Source organism: Halichoerus grypus, chromosome 3, assembly GCF_964656455.1.
Source record: "Halichoerus grypus chromosome 3, mHalGry1.hap1.1, whole genome shotgun sequence".
NCBI classification, from domain to species: Eukaryota; Metazoa; Chordata; class Mammalia; order Carnivora; family Phocidae; genus Halichoerus; species Halichoerus grypus.
This window is the reverse complement of record NC_135714.1, coordinates 68,048,147-68,064,150: the sequence shown is the minus strand read 5'-3', so window position 1 is coordinate 68,064,150 and position 16,004 is coordinate 68,048,147. Positions and strand designations below refer to the sequence as shown.

The 16,004-nt window shown below is 35.1% G+C and overlaps 1 protein-coding gene across 4 annotated transcripts in view; it reads left to right on the top strand.

The window, feature by feature from the left end:
* WDFY3 (WD repeat and FYVE domain containing 3) overlaps positions 1-16,004 on the top strand; it is a 274,441-nt gene that overhangs the window by 176,700 nt on the left and 81,737 nt on the right. For 3 of the 4 annotated variants that reach the window (XM_078068881.1, XM_078068877.1, XM_078068880.1), the window contains 7 exons: positions 3,502-3,575; positions 3,661-3,822; positions 5,131-5,225; positions 8,651-8,771; positions 9,615-9,832; positions 13,600-13,835; positions 15,017-15,151. In XM_078068881.1, the coding sequence (XP_077925007.1) occupies positions 3,502-3,575; positions 3,661-3,822; positions 5,131-5,225; positions 8,651-8,771; positions 9,615-9,832; positions 13,600-13,835; positions 15,017-15,151 (1,041 nt within the window). The remainder of the gene's footprint in view (positions 1-3,501; positions 3,576-3,660; positions 3,823-5,130; positions 5,226-8,650; positions 8,772-9,614; positions 9,833-13,599; positions 13,836-15,016; positions 15,152-16,004) is intronic. The other variant, XM_078068879.1, reaches the window with a different exon arrangement.

The window sequence follows — 16,004 nt, the reverse complement described above, 5'->3', positions numbered from 1 at the left end:
TTATCTTTTCTTACTGTTTTCTTTCCTTTAGGTTCTACCCCATCCCACAGCCTCGTCTCTACAGAGTTGAGCCCCAAATTTGATCTCTAGCTTGACATCTGAATTCCACACTTAGTTCTCATCTCTTGCTCAACATTTCTGGGTTTTTTTGTTTTGTTTTTTTCTTTTACGATTTTATTTATTTATTTGACAGAGAGGCAGTGAGAGCGGGAACACAAGCAGGGGGAGTGGGAGAGGGAGAAGCAGGCTTCCCACTGAGCAGGGAGCCCAATGCGGGGCTCGATCCCAGGACCCTGAGATCATGACCTGAGCTGAAGGCAGATGCTTAACGACTGAGCCACCTAGGCACCCCAACATTTCCGTTTTTCTGTCCCAGCAACACCTAAACTGAACTTAACATCCTTCCCCAAATTAGTTCTTCCTTCTATTTCTATTAATAACACCACCATTTCCCTAGTCACTGAGGCTTGAATTTGAAAAATCAGCTTTCTTCTTCTTCCCTGTTTATAAACAGTCTGAAATTAGGTCCTATAGGCTGTACTTCCATATTTCCTGTAGTTGACCTTCTTGTTTCTACTTTTATATCCTAGCCCAAGCCCTAATCATCTTCTCTTACCTATTAGGATAACTATCACTTTTTTCCACCTTTCCTCAACCTATCCATAGATCTTTTGACATTCTTTCTAAGGCATAATCATACTAATCATTCACAACTTCCAGTGATTTCCCTTCCAACACAATAAAGTATTCATTTCTTAACCTGATATTCAAAATTGTAATATGCAAACCTCTCATTCTTTTAGAAAATACCTATTGAGCGTCTTTGAGCCAGGCATTGTGTTAGGTGCTAATGATGTGAAAATAAGAGTCCTTGCCTCAAGGCGTTTAATCCATTAGAAGAGAAGAACAAATAAATAGACCATTAAAAACTTGTGAAAGCACAGAGATAGAGGTATGTAGAGAGAATTATGGGAGTACTAAGGAGACCTACTTAATCAAGCCTGGCTTTGTTTTCATCTGGAAATGGAAACGTTTAAATCATGGGTTATCTTTAGTTTCAGGTGTCTGATTAAAATCTGATACACAATCATCAGAAATTTAGTTGCTGGACAAATTTTGGCTTCATTTTAAATTACCTTGCTAACTTTATGGCATTATATAGCATCCCTAATTACTGCAAACCATAATAGTCTCTAAATACTTTTAATTCAACCTTATTTTTAAAACAGCACTTGACAGATATAAGTAAGGTAATGGTAATAGAATTACAGGCATTTTCTTTTTAGTAGTTGTTCGAGAATTTATAATAGACATCTATAACAATTCAGTCTGTCTTCGAAGTATATTATACCACTTTACCCATAGTGTAAAAACCTCAAAGATATACTTCGATTTCTTCCATCCTGTCCTTCATGCTATTAGTGTCCAACATTTTATTTATTTATTTATTTATTAAAGATTTATATTTATTTATTTAACAGAGATAGAGAGCACAAGTAGGCAGAGTGACAGGCAGAGGGAGAGGGAGAAGCAGGCTCTCCGTCAAGCAGGGAACCCAACGCGGGGCTCGATCCCAGGACCCCAGGATCATGACCTGAGCCGAAGGCAGCCGCCCAACCGGCTGAGCCACCCAGGAGCCCCCCGCCTTTTTTTTTTTTCCAACATTTTATTTCTGTATGTTTATGATCTCCACAGTACTTTCTATATTATTTTTGCTTAAATAGTAAGTTATTTGTGAAAGACAATATTAAAAATTCTTTTATACTTACCCACATATATAATACTCATGCCATTTTTATTCCTTTGTGTAGATCCAGATTTCCATCTTATTCTTCTAACTTGAAGAACTTCCTGTAACATTTTTCATAGTGCCTGTCTGCTAGCCTTAAATTCTCCCATATGAGAAAGTCTTTATTTTTTCTCTTTTGAAGGGTATTTTTATATAGAATAGAATTCTAGTTGACTTTTTAAAATTCTTTTTAATGCCTTAAAGATGTCCGTCACTCCATTGTCTTTTCTATGTTTCTTCTGCTTGGGGTTTGTTGATTTTTCTAGATCTGTGAGTTTGTCATTTTTATCAAATTGGAGAATTTTTAGCCATTATTTCTACAGCTATTTTTCCTGGTGCTCTCCCCCAACCTTTTCTGGACTCTAGTTATACGAGTGTTAGATTGCTTGATTATTTTCCCACAACTCACTGATGCTGTATCTAGTAATTACTTTTTACTTCTTTTCTCATGCTTGATTTTGAATAGTGTCCATTGTTGTGTATTCAGGCTCACTGAATTATTTTCTGCAGTGTTCATTCTGCTGTTAGTCCTATCGAGTATAGTTTTCATTTTAAATATTTTACCTTTCCTCTGTGGAAGTTTATTTTGGATCTTTGATTACTTTCTATTTCTCCTCCTCATCTTCATATTTTTGGTTACATTCTTTAACATATGGAGCATTTTTTTTTAAGATTTTTTTTTTTTAAGGTTGGTTTGTTTGTTTATTTATTTATTTATTTATTTATTTTAAGAGAGCATGAGTGAGGGGAGAGGGAGAGGAAGAGAAATCCTTAAGCTGACTCGCTGCTGAGCATGGACCCTGATGTGGGACTCAGTCCCAGGACCCTGAGACCATGACCTGAGCCAAAGTCAGTGGTCTGCCACCTAACTGACTAAGCCACGTAGGCACCCCTGGAGCATATTTTTGATAGATTTTTGAAAGTCCTGATAATTCTATCATTTCTTTCATTTCTGGGCTACGTATAATAATTGATTTTTTACCTCCTTATGGATCATATTTTCCTTTTTCTTTGCATGGTTGGTAATTTTTGATAGTATGCTGAATTTTACGTTGTTAAGTGCTAGATTTTGTTGTATTCCTTTACAGAAGTATTGAACTTTGCTGTGGTATTGTAGTTATCTTTTCGAGGCACACTTTTAATATTTGTTAGGGTGAACCTAGAGTAACCTTGAGCACAAATTTAGCCCCACTACTCAGGTATTTCACTTCCTGGGCCTCTACCCAACTCCCCATGTATTAAGAAGTCTGCATGCTCTTTGGTGGGAGTGCAAACTAGTCTCAGACCTTTCTAAGTTCCAAGAATTGTTTGGTGTACTCTTCTGCAGTGATTGATTCCAATTTTGGACCCCATATGAGATTCCAGTCACTCAGCCTTTGTCTTCAGGATGCAGCATTCAGTATTCATTCTATTCCATATGCTATGTTCAGTATTCAGTAATAAAAGTCAGTCCTTGATTTCCAGATAAGTTTTCTATACATTTTCCCTTTCCAGTTGTTTACTCTAGGAGGGTAATTTCCATAGCAATTACTCTTTTATAAACAGAACCAGAAGTCTTACATTCAAGCGGTTTTATAGGGCTTCACCCTATATTATATTCAGTTAACTATATAGGTGAAATAAGTTCTGTGTGCTGCATTTATGTTTGTTGAATAATCATTTGGGGTATTTTTTAACCCTAAATGTACCACTATTCTTTATTTTTATTGTAGGTTTGGCTCCATGCACCGTATGAACTTCATCTTTCCTTATTTGAACACTTTATTGAACTGCTCACTGAGTCCAGGTATTAGTTAATATCTGTGTAGTTACCTGTTCAATTATAGAGGACATGATAGCATGGCCTTTATAAAGTCTTCTTTTTCTTACAGTGAAGCTTCAAAGAATGCCAAATTAATGAGGGAATTCCAGCTGATCCCCAAATTGCTACTGACTCTTCGAGATATGTCTTTATCCCAGCCTACCATTGCTGCTATTAGTAATGTGCTGAGCTTCTTACTACAAGGTTTTCCCAATAGCAATGATCTGCTCAGGTAGTGAAAACTTCTGTTATCTGTCTGTTTATTCACTAAAAGTACCAATGAGGTTAAAGTGAATGAGATGAATGTCATTGATTCTTATGCCTGTGTAATACCTGTAATGTTAGTATTCAGGATATTTGTAAGGCACAAAAAATATGCATGTTTCAGTATCTTGTCTTTGTATAGCAAAACCAGTTGTTGCCACTAGTGAATAAGAAAATATGTAGAACTGAGCCCAACAAGATTTTTGTCCTAGACATAAAAGTGTTCAGTATAGGAATTCTCGGTTCATCTTCCCTAAGCCCTGCTACTGCTCAAGTGTATGTGCCCAAGCATGTGTGCGCACACATACACACACCCCCTATCGTGGGCATGCCATCTCTTTTATTTATTTATTTTCAATCACCCAAAAAGGTGTTGTATATTCAACCTTTTGTATGATTGATTATTTTGCTGCTAATGAGAAATGGCCGAAGGCATATTTATGGATTATCTGTAAAATAATTTTAATATCTACATAATTCCCATCTTAACTGGAAATGGAAGGAAAACGCTCCTTAACCAAAGTATTTTCCCAGTAGAGAATTGGTTAAACACAACTTGACCACTTTTCCTGTAAGCTCCCAGGTATCACAGGTGAAATCACACTGACTGATTAGAATATACCCAGTAGACTAATCTCTAAGCTGTGTAGCATGTAAATCACTCAGTTTTATATTCATTTACCCTGAAGACATTTTTGTAACGTGGCAACAGATTTAAAACTGGAGTTTAAAAATTATTTTGGAGATTAGTGTTTGTTATTTAACAATATTTGTTTAAAAGTTATTCTGGAACTGTAATGATCACTTTGCTAAAATTATCACTGAAACCTATCAAGTTTTTTGTTTCTAAAGAAACTAAAACCCAGATATGTTAAGCTACTTGCCTCAGGTAATAAGATTAAACACTGATAGAGCCAGGATTTTAACATTACCTGTGTTTCCAAAACCCAAGTTCTTCATTACTAGGCTACATATAGATAATGTTAGGACACTGATTTGGATCACACTGTTTGGTTCTTAAAAGTATATTAAAGGACTCATATTTCTGGAGAAATATTTTGCCCTATGTTTTAAAACATTGTAACATATAACATTAATTGCAATGGTCCAGGGGAAGTAAAACAAATACAGTCATCTAAAGGTGTCACAGTAAAAAATTAGTTAAAACAAGAAGTACTATTTTTTTTCATTTCTTTGTGTTTTCTTTTTTTTGTTTGTTTATTTGTTTTGGGGAAAGAGAAACCTGAAATCTGTAACTTTTTTCTTATATTTAAAGGTTTGGCCAGTTTATTTCTTCTACTTTACCAACATTTGCAGTTTGTGAGAAATTTGTAGTTATGGAAATAAACAATGAAGAAAAGCTTGATACTGGTGAGTCAAGAATGGAGCTTGAAAACTAATTACTATGCCCTGTTTTCTGGCACAGTTTAGAATTATATGTGATGCTATTATATTACTTCTCTCCTATTACTTTTCATGGTCTTGCACAGATGTATTTGTCTTAAGTCAAGCCTGTACAGTATGCAGAAATACAGAATTACCCACGGAATTTAATAGGGTGTGAATTTTACTTAAAAACTAAAATCTTTCCTGGAGATGGGTAGAGAGATGGGTGAAGTAAGGAGGATTAAGAGTACACTTACCTTGGTGAGCACTGAGAACAATGTGTAGAATTGTTGAATCATTGTACACCTGAAACCAATAAAATACTGGATGTTAGTTTTACGTAAATTTGAAAACAAAAACTCCTAAAGCAGTAAAAAAGAGAAGTCCCAGGGATGAAAGGTACAGCTTAGGGAATATAGTCAGTGATATGATAATAGTGACCGAGGTAGCTACACATGTGGTTGAACATAGCAGAGCATACAGAGTTGTAAAGTCACTGTGTAAAAAAATTAAAAATAGAATAAATTAATTAAATCTTTCCTATCATAGAGGATTCATAGCAGTTTTCCTTTAAATAGCAAACTATTCTGTGATTTTTGAACATTGATTAATTTTTTAAAATACCTCTCTTCAGAAACAGATACTTGCTATGATGAATTATATCCATATAACTTACTTTCATTTTCCTATTAAATATTTAGTAGTCACTTAGGGAAAAAGCATTTTCCTAGAATCAGTTTATGTAAGTATAAAATAAAAATAGTCTCATAAATTGTGGGATTCTGGGCCCATGATAACCCCCCCCCTTTTTTTTTTTTAAGGTTTATTTATTTGAGAGAGAGAGAGAGACCATGAGCAGGGGGTGGAGCAGAGGGGGAGGGAGAGAGAATCTCAAGCAGACTCCCTGCTGAGAGTGCAGCCTGATGACATGGGGCTCAGTCCCAGGACCCTGAGATCATGATCTGAGCTGAAATCAAAATTTGGATTCAACTGACTGAGCCACCCAGGCGTCCCCACCTTTTTTTTTTTTTTTCAGCCTTTCTTCATTTGGTACATATTTTTCCCCCTCTTTTCTATATTTTTCCTTTTATATGTTCTAGGATAGGAGATTTGTTTGGAAAACATTGAGAGAACCTTTTAGATTGACTTGTAATTAAATTCACAATATCTTATATTTGTCAGCATTATTTACATTATTATCCTGTTACTTTATTCCAAAATCATATCACATAAATGACTTCCCTTGGGCCACTGTTCACATGGACAGAGGAGAAGTAATACTGCTGAATCAGTGCCTCACAAAGGTGTTCTCCATGTTGGCTACACCGTCTGGGGCACAGCCTTTCTGGTGCTTCATGAATAAGAAGAGAAAGTGTTATAATCATGTTTTTCAAAAGAGAACCTAAGATTTGGGAGCCTCGGTGATTTCCTGCAAATTATAGCAGAACATAAGGCTGCTTCTGACCACTCATCTACTGCCTACTCATTTGGAGCAATGTTGATATTTCTTTGGTAAAGCAAAGCAGTGGATGAAAAGCATAAAGATAAAATCAATGTATAACACTTACTGAGTGCTTAATACCTGCCATGCACTGTTTAAGTGCTTTTTATATTCTTGTAACAGTCCTATGAATTAGGTATTATTGTTATCCTAGTTTTACAAGGGAAGAAACTAAGGCCCAGAAAGATTAAGTAAAAGAAATTTACCTGAGATCATGCTACTTGCATTTGAACCCAGGTAATCCAAACTAACATTGTAAGCTTTTTAACCACTATGTTTTACTACCGTATGCAAGGATTATTTCTTAGCTCTGAATTAATTAATATAAGCCAAGTAAATAGGTATTAGCGAAAGTCCTTTAAAAATCTCAGAAATATATAACGCTTATTTCAAATATAAAAAAGATGTAAGAAAAATAATTCTCTAGTCTCCATGTTTCTTGCTGGCTGTTGAATTCAATTAGCACAACTAGTGTAAAATTTTCTTTGAGAAGAGCACAATAATGGAGATGTATAAATTGCTAAGTTTTTCTGTTGATCTGCCAAGTTAATGAGACTAATGTTCTCAATCACTTCATTGCCATTTGAATTAATAAAGTCAGAAGTACACTACTGGTCTTGTTAGTATAGGGCATTTGCTGTTTACTTGATATGGACTGAAGACTATATTAACTATAATATGATCTAAAAAATTAAAACCATAGTTTTTTTTTATTTGAAGTCATTTATACAGCATTCAGGATACACGTACAAAAAAGAAAATGACTTGAATAATAATGCTGAACAGCAATATAATAGTCAGTGCAAAATAAAATAGCATAAAAGTGTAGTGCAGTGTGGAAGAAAACATCAGTCTGAGTGGGAAGAAGTTAAGCTAGAAATTCAGAGTTTATTGTTTTACATTATATTTGAAAATTAGGGGTAGCAAAACTGACAGTGAGAAAACTAGACATAAGTGTAAGGAGAATTTTTCGTTTCTGTGTGGATTGCCATTTTACTGAAAAATAATTGAAAAGGAAATAATTGAAAGGAAGTAATCTTTATCTCAATTTAGGTTGTATGGTATGTTTTTAATAAAACAATTTATAAAATACCAGTCTTACCTCTTAGAAGAGAAGGGAATCTGGAGTTCCCCTTGGTAAGCTTGAAGCACCCTTCCCAGTTATTAAGGCACAAAATTAGCAGTTTAAAAGACAATGTTTAAAGGTAAAAAGAATCCCTTTCCCAAGCAAGTAAAAAGCAAATGACTGTGGTAAGTCAAAGTTTAGCCTGAGCTTCAATTCTAAAATAAAGGAAGGCATGGGGATTGTGACTTACCAAGCCAGAGCCCATCATGTTAGGCCTGGACCTTGAACTCTGGGCCATGGATGCCCAGTCCTGTGTGCTTCCAGCACTATCCATTGAGAACCATAAGCTTTCTGTTTTCTTCCCTTTCTTTTCTAGTTTCTCTGTGCATTTGTGTGCCTTTATCGCTCTTCTATGCTATTTAATTCTAAGTCTCCTTTATGTATTACATTTATTGAATAGTTTATGCTTCCTGTTTTTCATTTTTAAATCTGGTAAATGTAACTGTTTATATCCTTCAAAACGAAACTGGAAATTAAGGATTTGGATTGTTATTTTTATCCATGTGACTACTTTCACTCTATTGGTGGCGGGTAAATATGTAAGAAAGGTTTACAGCCTTTTATTACTTGTTTAGACAATGTCAAATATAAATGAACAATTTTCAGGATTCTAAAGAGAAGTGAGTTAATGAACCCTTTTGCTTGTCCACTTTAGTGGAAAGTACTCCTAGAGAAAATGTTTTCTAAAAGATGTATTTTTCAGTGAGATTTCCTAGGACAGTGTTGTATATTTTATACTGTGTTATCTACTAAGGCAATTTAATGTATATTTTTTCGTTGTAGGAACTGAAGAAGAGTTTGGAGGTCTTGTATCTGCTAATCTTATACTTTTGAGGAACAGACTTCTAGATATCTTGCTAAAACTAGTTTACACATCTAAAGAAAAGACAAGCATTAATTTGCAGTAAGTAAAATTTTCTTAGAATTGATGGTACCAGGTGCTATTACTAGTTAATTCATAGTAGAGAAAAGAAAGAATTGCTATTGACTTTTTTTTTTTTTAAAGATTTTATTTATTTATTTGACAGAGAGAGACACAGCCAGAGAGGGAACACAAGCAGGGGGAGTGGGAGAGGGAGAAGCAGGCTTCCCGCGGAGCAGGGAGCCCGATGTGGGACTCGATCCCAGGACCCTGGGATCATGACCTGAGCTGAAGGCAGACGCTTAACGACTGAGCCACCCAGGCGCCCTGCTATTGACTTTTAATAGATTTTTTTGAACCCTGTAATTTATAGTATCTTGAGAACACACCTAGTCTTTTTTTTTTTTTTTTTTAAGATTTTATTTATTTATTTGACAGAGACACAGCGAGAGAGGGAACATAAGCAGGGGGAGTGGGAGAGGGAGAAGCAGGCTTCCCGCGGAGCAGGGAGCCCGATGTGGGGCTCGATCCCAGGACCCTGGGATCATGAACTGAGCCGAAGGCAGACTCTTAACGACTGAGCCATCCAGGCGCCCCTAGTCTTTTTTTTTTTTTTTTTTAAGATTTTATTTATTTATTTGACAGAGAGAGAGACCGCGAGAGAGGGACCACAAGCAGGAGGAGTGGGAGAGGGAGAAGCAGGCTTCCCGCAGAGCAGGATCCCAGGACCCTGGGATCATGACTTGAGCTAAAGGGAGATGCTTAACAGTTGAGCCACTCAGGCGCCCCGAACAAAACCTAAGTCTTACTTTTTTAAATTTTGAGTCCTAATCCTTGAAATTAATGTTCTGTTTTTGTCTTCTTAATTCATCTGCCTTTAAATAGAGCTTGTGAAGAACTGGTCAGGACACTGGGTTTTGACTGGATTATGATGTTTATGGAAGAACACTTGCATTCCACCACAGTTACGGCAGCCATGAGGATTCTTGTTGTGCTACTGAGTAATCAGTCTATCCTCATCAAGTTTAAGGAAGGACTCAGCGGTGGAGGGTGGCTGGAACAGACAGATTCTGTCTTAACTAATAAGATCGGAACTGTATTAGGTATGGGACTTAACATCAGCTGCTTTAAAATAAGCTCTCTTGTACTCTTGTATTTTGTATTTAAGTCTGATCAAAGCTTATACTCTTCAGTTTATCTGACAGTCATTAAGAATCATGAGTTTTTTAAAAAGATTTTGAGAGAGAGAGAGAACAAGTGAAAGGGAGAGGGAGAAACAGACTCCCTGCTGAGCAGGGAGCCCAGTTTGGGGCTCCATCCCAGGACCCCAAGATCATGACCTGAGCTGAAGTCAGACGCTTAACTGACTGAGCCTAACTGACTGAGCCACCCACGTGCCCCAGAGTCATGAATTTTGATGAATGAACAAATGAATAAAAAGCTTAGGTTCAAATTTTGCTTTTTAAATTACAAATCAAATTGAAGTCAGACACAGGATAGTAAAGATGTGAAAACTCAAGGGAATTCCTTATGATCTTTTTGTTCTATAATTCCCTTTCTGATCTATAAGTAGGTAATTAGCAAATTATTAAAACTAAATTAATAGTCAGTATTTTGAGTGCTAATTCTGTGCCAGTTACTAAATATTTTCATTTTCACAATAACTTACTTTCACAATAGTCCCATGAGGTATAAATAACTGTCATACCCATTTTAGAGATGAGAAAACCAAGGCATAGGGATGAAGTCACTTGTTAGCTAGGAAGTGTCAAAAATTGAATCCAGGTCGATTAGATCCAAAACCCGTGCTTTTAAGTTATGTTATATTGCTTCTCAAATATTTAAGCTCACAGTTTTAGCCGAAGTTCCCTATTGTCTGCTTGCTAGTTCTGTGCTGTTTTCAACATGGAACTGAGCATTTACGTAATATTAGAAGATTATAGTTTCCTATGTTAGATTCATTTGAACTGCTGTATTTCTGTTCATATTAATGATCTTATTTTGGAAATATATATATATTTAAAATAATGTTTTTATTGAAAATTATAGTCATTCACTTCTTAAAGTATTTTTAATTCAAGCATTTTAAAAATATATTTGTCTTTATAACATTACGTTTTAAAATCATATGTAATTGTATTCTGGAATAAGCATCAAGAATATATGTTTGCCCTTGTCAATTAGGGATCCAAATTGAATATGTAATTTATCTGTAAAAAAAAAAAAATGTAAAAGCATCAATACCTAGGTGCTGCCTGCACTGCGTTCTCAAATATCAAAGAAAATGATAGGAAGACAGAGTTTTTACCACGTAAGATTATTTTCTTGTTATTTCACATTGGAAAATATCTGAAGAAAGTTTGTAATGAAGAAAGGAATTCACTGTGAAATGATTTCTCAAGAAAATTGTTGGCTTTAAAATGCGTATTCTAAATTATCATTATATATACTTCTATGATCTAAAAAATCACTATTTTGCATTGACCCTAGGGGAGGGATATAGCCTACAAATGTTATTATTATGAACAGTTTGGTAGCAAGGGATTTCACTTATTGACCTTAATGATAGCTGCTAGGAGTGAATGTGAGTTCTGCTGAATGTGACAGTTCTAAATGCTAACCGACTGCACTGCTTCTCATTGAAGTTCAGAACCACAGTGGTGATAACACCTAACTAAGATTCATACAGCACATTGTGGTTTGCCAAAGTCTTTTAACATGTATCATCTCATTTGGGCTTCATGATTCTGGAGACAGGTATATATTTTGTGGATATAAGTTATACTTTATAGGCAATAAACCTAGTAAATAAAAATTAAGGGTTTCTCTAATTAGGAAAGTAAGACTGTTAAATGCATAAGGTTTCTGAGTCTGACAGTAATAGTGTTTATGTAACTGTCTTCTAAGTGTTAATCCTGTTCTTTTGTCTGTCCTGTATCACTTCAGTAATATCAGAAAAAGGTGCTTTTTCCACATCTGATCTTAGAATTTATTTGTCCTTCATTGATACCTGCTTAGAAATTGCAATATGCTGCTCTTGTTCTGAAAGAGAAATCTAAGAATTTAAGTTTAATTTAAATTTGATTCAATTTAATTTCCCTGAATACCTGTGTGATAACACACATACATGTATTTGTATACATACATACATATATATATCTCATATAATTTGGTTCTATTTCTCTTTGATGTGATGAGCAACCTAATGTCTTTGAATGTTTTATTCACGTTTATTAGTTTTTGTCAAATTTTTCTTTATAAAATACCTTCAGTGTAGCTGTTACTTGAATCTAAATTAAGGCTTAATTGTTAGTAACATACTAAGTATTCCTTAAGATTAATTATAGGGAAAAGTAGAGTGTGAGAATTTAGAAAGGACAATAAATGCTGGTACTGGTTTTCATTTAGGACCTGCAATTTATTCAAAATTTATTTTCCTGTTTAATGTATAAAATGCCACTTTATGTCTTCTGACTTGTTAAAGCTCAAGACTTTTTTATACTGATAACTTCACTTAAAATTCACTATAAGCAAAAATCACCAGATGCAGCCAGACTTTCAGAAATGTGGTGATGTCATTAGGAAGGCCAAGGGAGACAGTGCAACTTTACAAACTCTGAAATAGAGACATCAGGCTCAAGTCCCAGTGCCACCTCTCTTCAACTTGGTGACTTTGAACAAATTGCCTATTTTCCATGTTATAAAAAGGATCATAGCAATTTCTAGCTCACACATTCATTGTGTTTGAGAAATGAGATGATCTATGAAAGAGGTTGGTAAATTGCTCTATGATTTTTTAATTAGAACATACTTCAGAAGATTAATTCACATCATGCTAAGCAGCTGGTTAGGATGAAATCATTAAAAAGCTAGCTAGACACAAATTTGTTTTATTATTATAAATAGTAGCAAGTATGTGCTCACTTCATCCTAGAAAAAACAAATTGGAAGGAAAAAAAATGAATATTCATTTGAAATAAAAATTGCCTCAAAGTAAAAATCAATCCTTCATCTCTTGGTTGCTATTCACACAAGTTTTACATTGAAACTCTGGCCAACGTTTATTCTGTGCCGAGCGCCGCACTAGGTTTGGGAAGGCGAAAGAACTGAGCAAAAGAACTGAATGTTCGAGTTGTATCCTGATTAGTTCTATAACAGAGGGAGCGGCATTGATAGAAAGGCTGATGCTGTGTAAGCCACATCAGTCCGCACTGACCCTCTCCTAGTTGATCTGTGTTTCTTGGAAGAGCCCTGCATGTTCAGATAGCCCCAGTCTCAGCAGGCTCCCATTTGCTGTCCCAGCGCCGGGCAGCTTTCCAGCAGAATTACAGATCATGTTGTGAGGAAAGATTATTGTGCTTATTTATTTTGTCTAGTCTCAAAACTTGTAGATAATTTACAGTTAACTAGTTTAACAGGATCCAGGGCAAATGACATATATTAACTAAGTATAGTTAATTATAATTATATGCTAAATATAATGACAGCAATTTTCGTTTCTTAAGATACATTTTTGTAGCATCCTAAATTTTGGCTACGTTTTGAATTTTACTTTCTTCTTAGGGAAATGTTAGAGCTCGTTTGAGGGCATTCTTTTAATGCATAGAATTTATATTACCTCTCATATCTGATTGTCTCCAGTATTTCTCAAGACCTGTTTTCTAAGAGACAGGCTTGCTGAAATCAGAGATAGTAAATGAGAACTTTTAACTGGAAGATTAATTCAACAATGGAATAGTTAATTGCCTGTATTAATATGGATGTTCTGGAGAGAAATGTCACATATACTGAATTACTCCTTTCTTTGTTAATACAGCGTGACAATCAATTATTCATTTTGTACTTACTGTTACATTTCCTCTCCTCTTAGGATTCAATGTGGGCAGGAGTGCTGGCGGGAGATCGACGGTCAGGGAGATTAACCGGGATGCTTGTCATTTTCCTGGTTTCCCAGTTCTTCAGTCATTCCTTCCTAAACACACTAATGTCCCTGCTCTCTATTTTCTCCTCATGGCATTGTTTCTGCAGCAGCCAGTTAGTGAGCTGCCTGAGAACCTGCAGGTCAGTGTGCCTGTCATCAGCAGCCGATGTAAGCAGGGTTGCCAGGTAGGAATTATCTAGTAAGGCGTAAGTGTAATTATATGTGCCGGAAAAATCACCGTATGGTGATGGGTTACTCACAGTAAAACCAAAGGGATTCTTTCCCTTTCTCACGTTTAGGATTTGATTTGGGAAGAAAAATCTGAAGATACTATAGAAAACTTTCACAAAAAGAAGTCCTTTTTCCTTATTTGGTCTTTTTTTTTTTTTACTCTGTATGATCCTGTATGCGTAAAGACTGGGTGGTATTTGAATGGTAATCTGAAGAATTCGAGTTATGTGATTTTATCTAGAAGTATAATGTCATTTCTGTAGAACTGAAAATAGAGTGGTGTGTATACCATGAATTAATTGGATAGGATTCTTAGTACAAGTTCTGATTACAAAAATATTTTTAATTTCTTAATGATAGATGACATCCACTTTAGGAAAACACTAAGGCTTTATTTGAATACTGTTGTGGATATCTATATATAGCTTATGTTTGTGGCACTGCAAAGACTTAGGGATTCAGTTTTAAACTCAACTACTATACTTCCATCCTAATGCCAAATGCTAATTTAAATCAATTCTAGTAATTGACAAAACCTTTTAAACGAAAACAAAGTCTGTACCCTTACATTAAGTCAGGATTCAGATTCAGGCTTAACAGAGTTTGGTTGGTTATGTAATTTTTCAAAATAAGCATGACACCATAGTCATAAAATGTTATATAAAACAGCTATGAATAAGTCTCTTAAACTGATTTTTATTTCGTCAAATCTTATCTGTATGTAACCTAAAAGTGAATTAGAACATTGCCAAGAGAGGGGAAATAAGTGAGTCCCACATGCTCTTTTAAAAGATCCTGCTTAAAACCGTCAGTCCTATAACGTCATCTCCTGGCTAATTAGCATGTATTTTCTTTTTGTTTGTTTTCATAGAGAAAAAAAGTAGAAAACAATGTTTTTAGTACCTAAGACAGGATGATACATAGTATTCTCTTTTCTTTATAAATGTAAAAATTTACAAATTTTCAAAATTTAGGAGGGAGGAATGCTAGGTCTCTCTCTCTCTCTCTCCATCATTGATCACTTTGAAAAAACCCTAATTAGTCTCAAAGAAGTTACAGAATATTAGAACTTGTGAGGGTCTCTAGCTGAAAAAAATTGACAGTGGCTAATCTTCATTCACTTTGACCTCTGTAGTTTGATTTAGATTCCATTTGGACATTTATCTTTGGAGTTCCTGCCTCCAGTGGAACTGTGGTCTCTTCTATCCATAACGTGTGCACAGAAGCTGCTTTTTTATTATTGGGGATGCTCCGCAGCATGCTGAATTCAGTAAGTTTACAGAAATACTTAAACCTGCTGGTACTTCCTCCTGCCTGTCATATATTTTTTTTAAATAGAGGAATCCTTAGGTAACATGACTGTTACTAACTGCACGGTTACTGGAAGTTCAGCCTCTCAGTTTTGTTATCTCTACTGTAAGGATGGACTGTGTAGTTGATGAGACTCTGGAGCCCTGCTTGGGTTCAGAGCCTATGTCTGGTACTTAAGACATGCTAACCTCTATGTGCCTCAGTTTCCTCATGTATAAAATGCTGGTGATAAAGAGAACTGATCTCTTAGGTTTGCTGTGAGGATTTAATGAGGAGTTAGTATATACACAAAGCACTTACAAGAGTGCCTGGTATGTAGTAAGTGTCTTGTAAGTGTTAACTGATATTATTAGTGTCATAAAATGGATATTACAATGTATACATGTATGTAACGAATATATATTATTGTATATGTCCTTGCAATATGTTATTTGAACTTTGAAAATCACTTTCATTTAAAGGTTAAAAATGTATTTGTGTTGTATTTGTTTTTGTCTTTACTATTCTAATTATTTCTAACTTAGATATGAAGAATTGAAAGACTAAGTGACAAAATGTATATTCCTATTTATCTTACAGGGTTACTGTGAATAATAGCTTAATTTGCTTACACAATTTAAGATCACATTGTAAAAGGAATTACTAACTAGACTCTTTGGGTCATAAGTACTGGCGAACCTAATTTAGTCAAAACTATTCCTGTGTCATCTTAGAAAAGAACATTACTATTTAATTTAGAATGCTTTGGGACTCTTGTTTCGGCTCCTTTTCGTAAACAAACATAAAAATCTAAGTTAAAAAAAAAAAGTCAC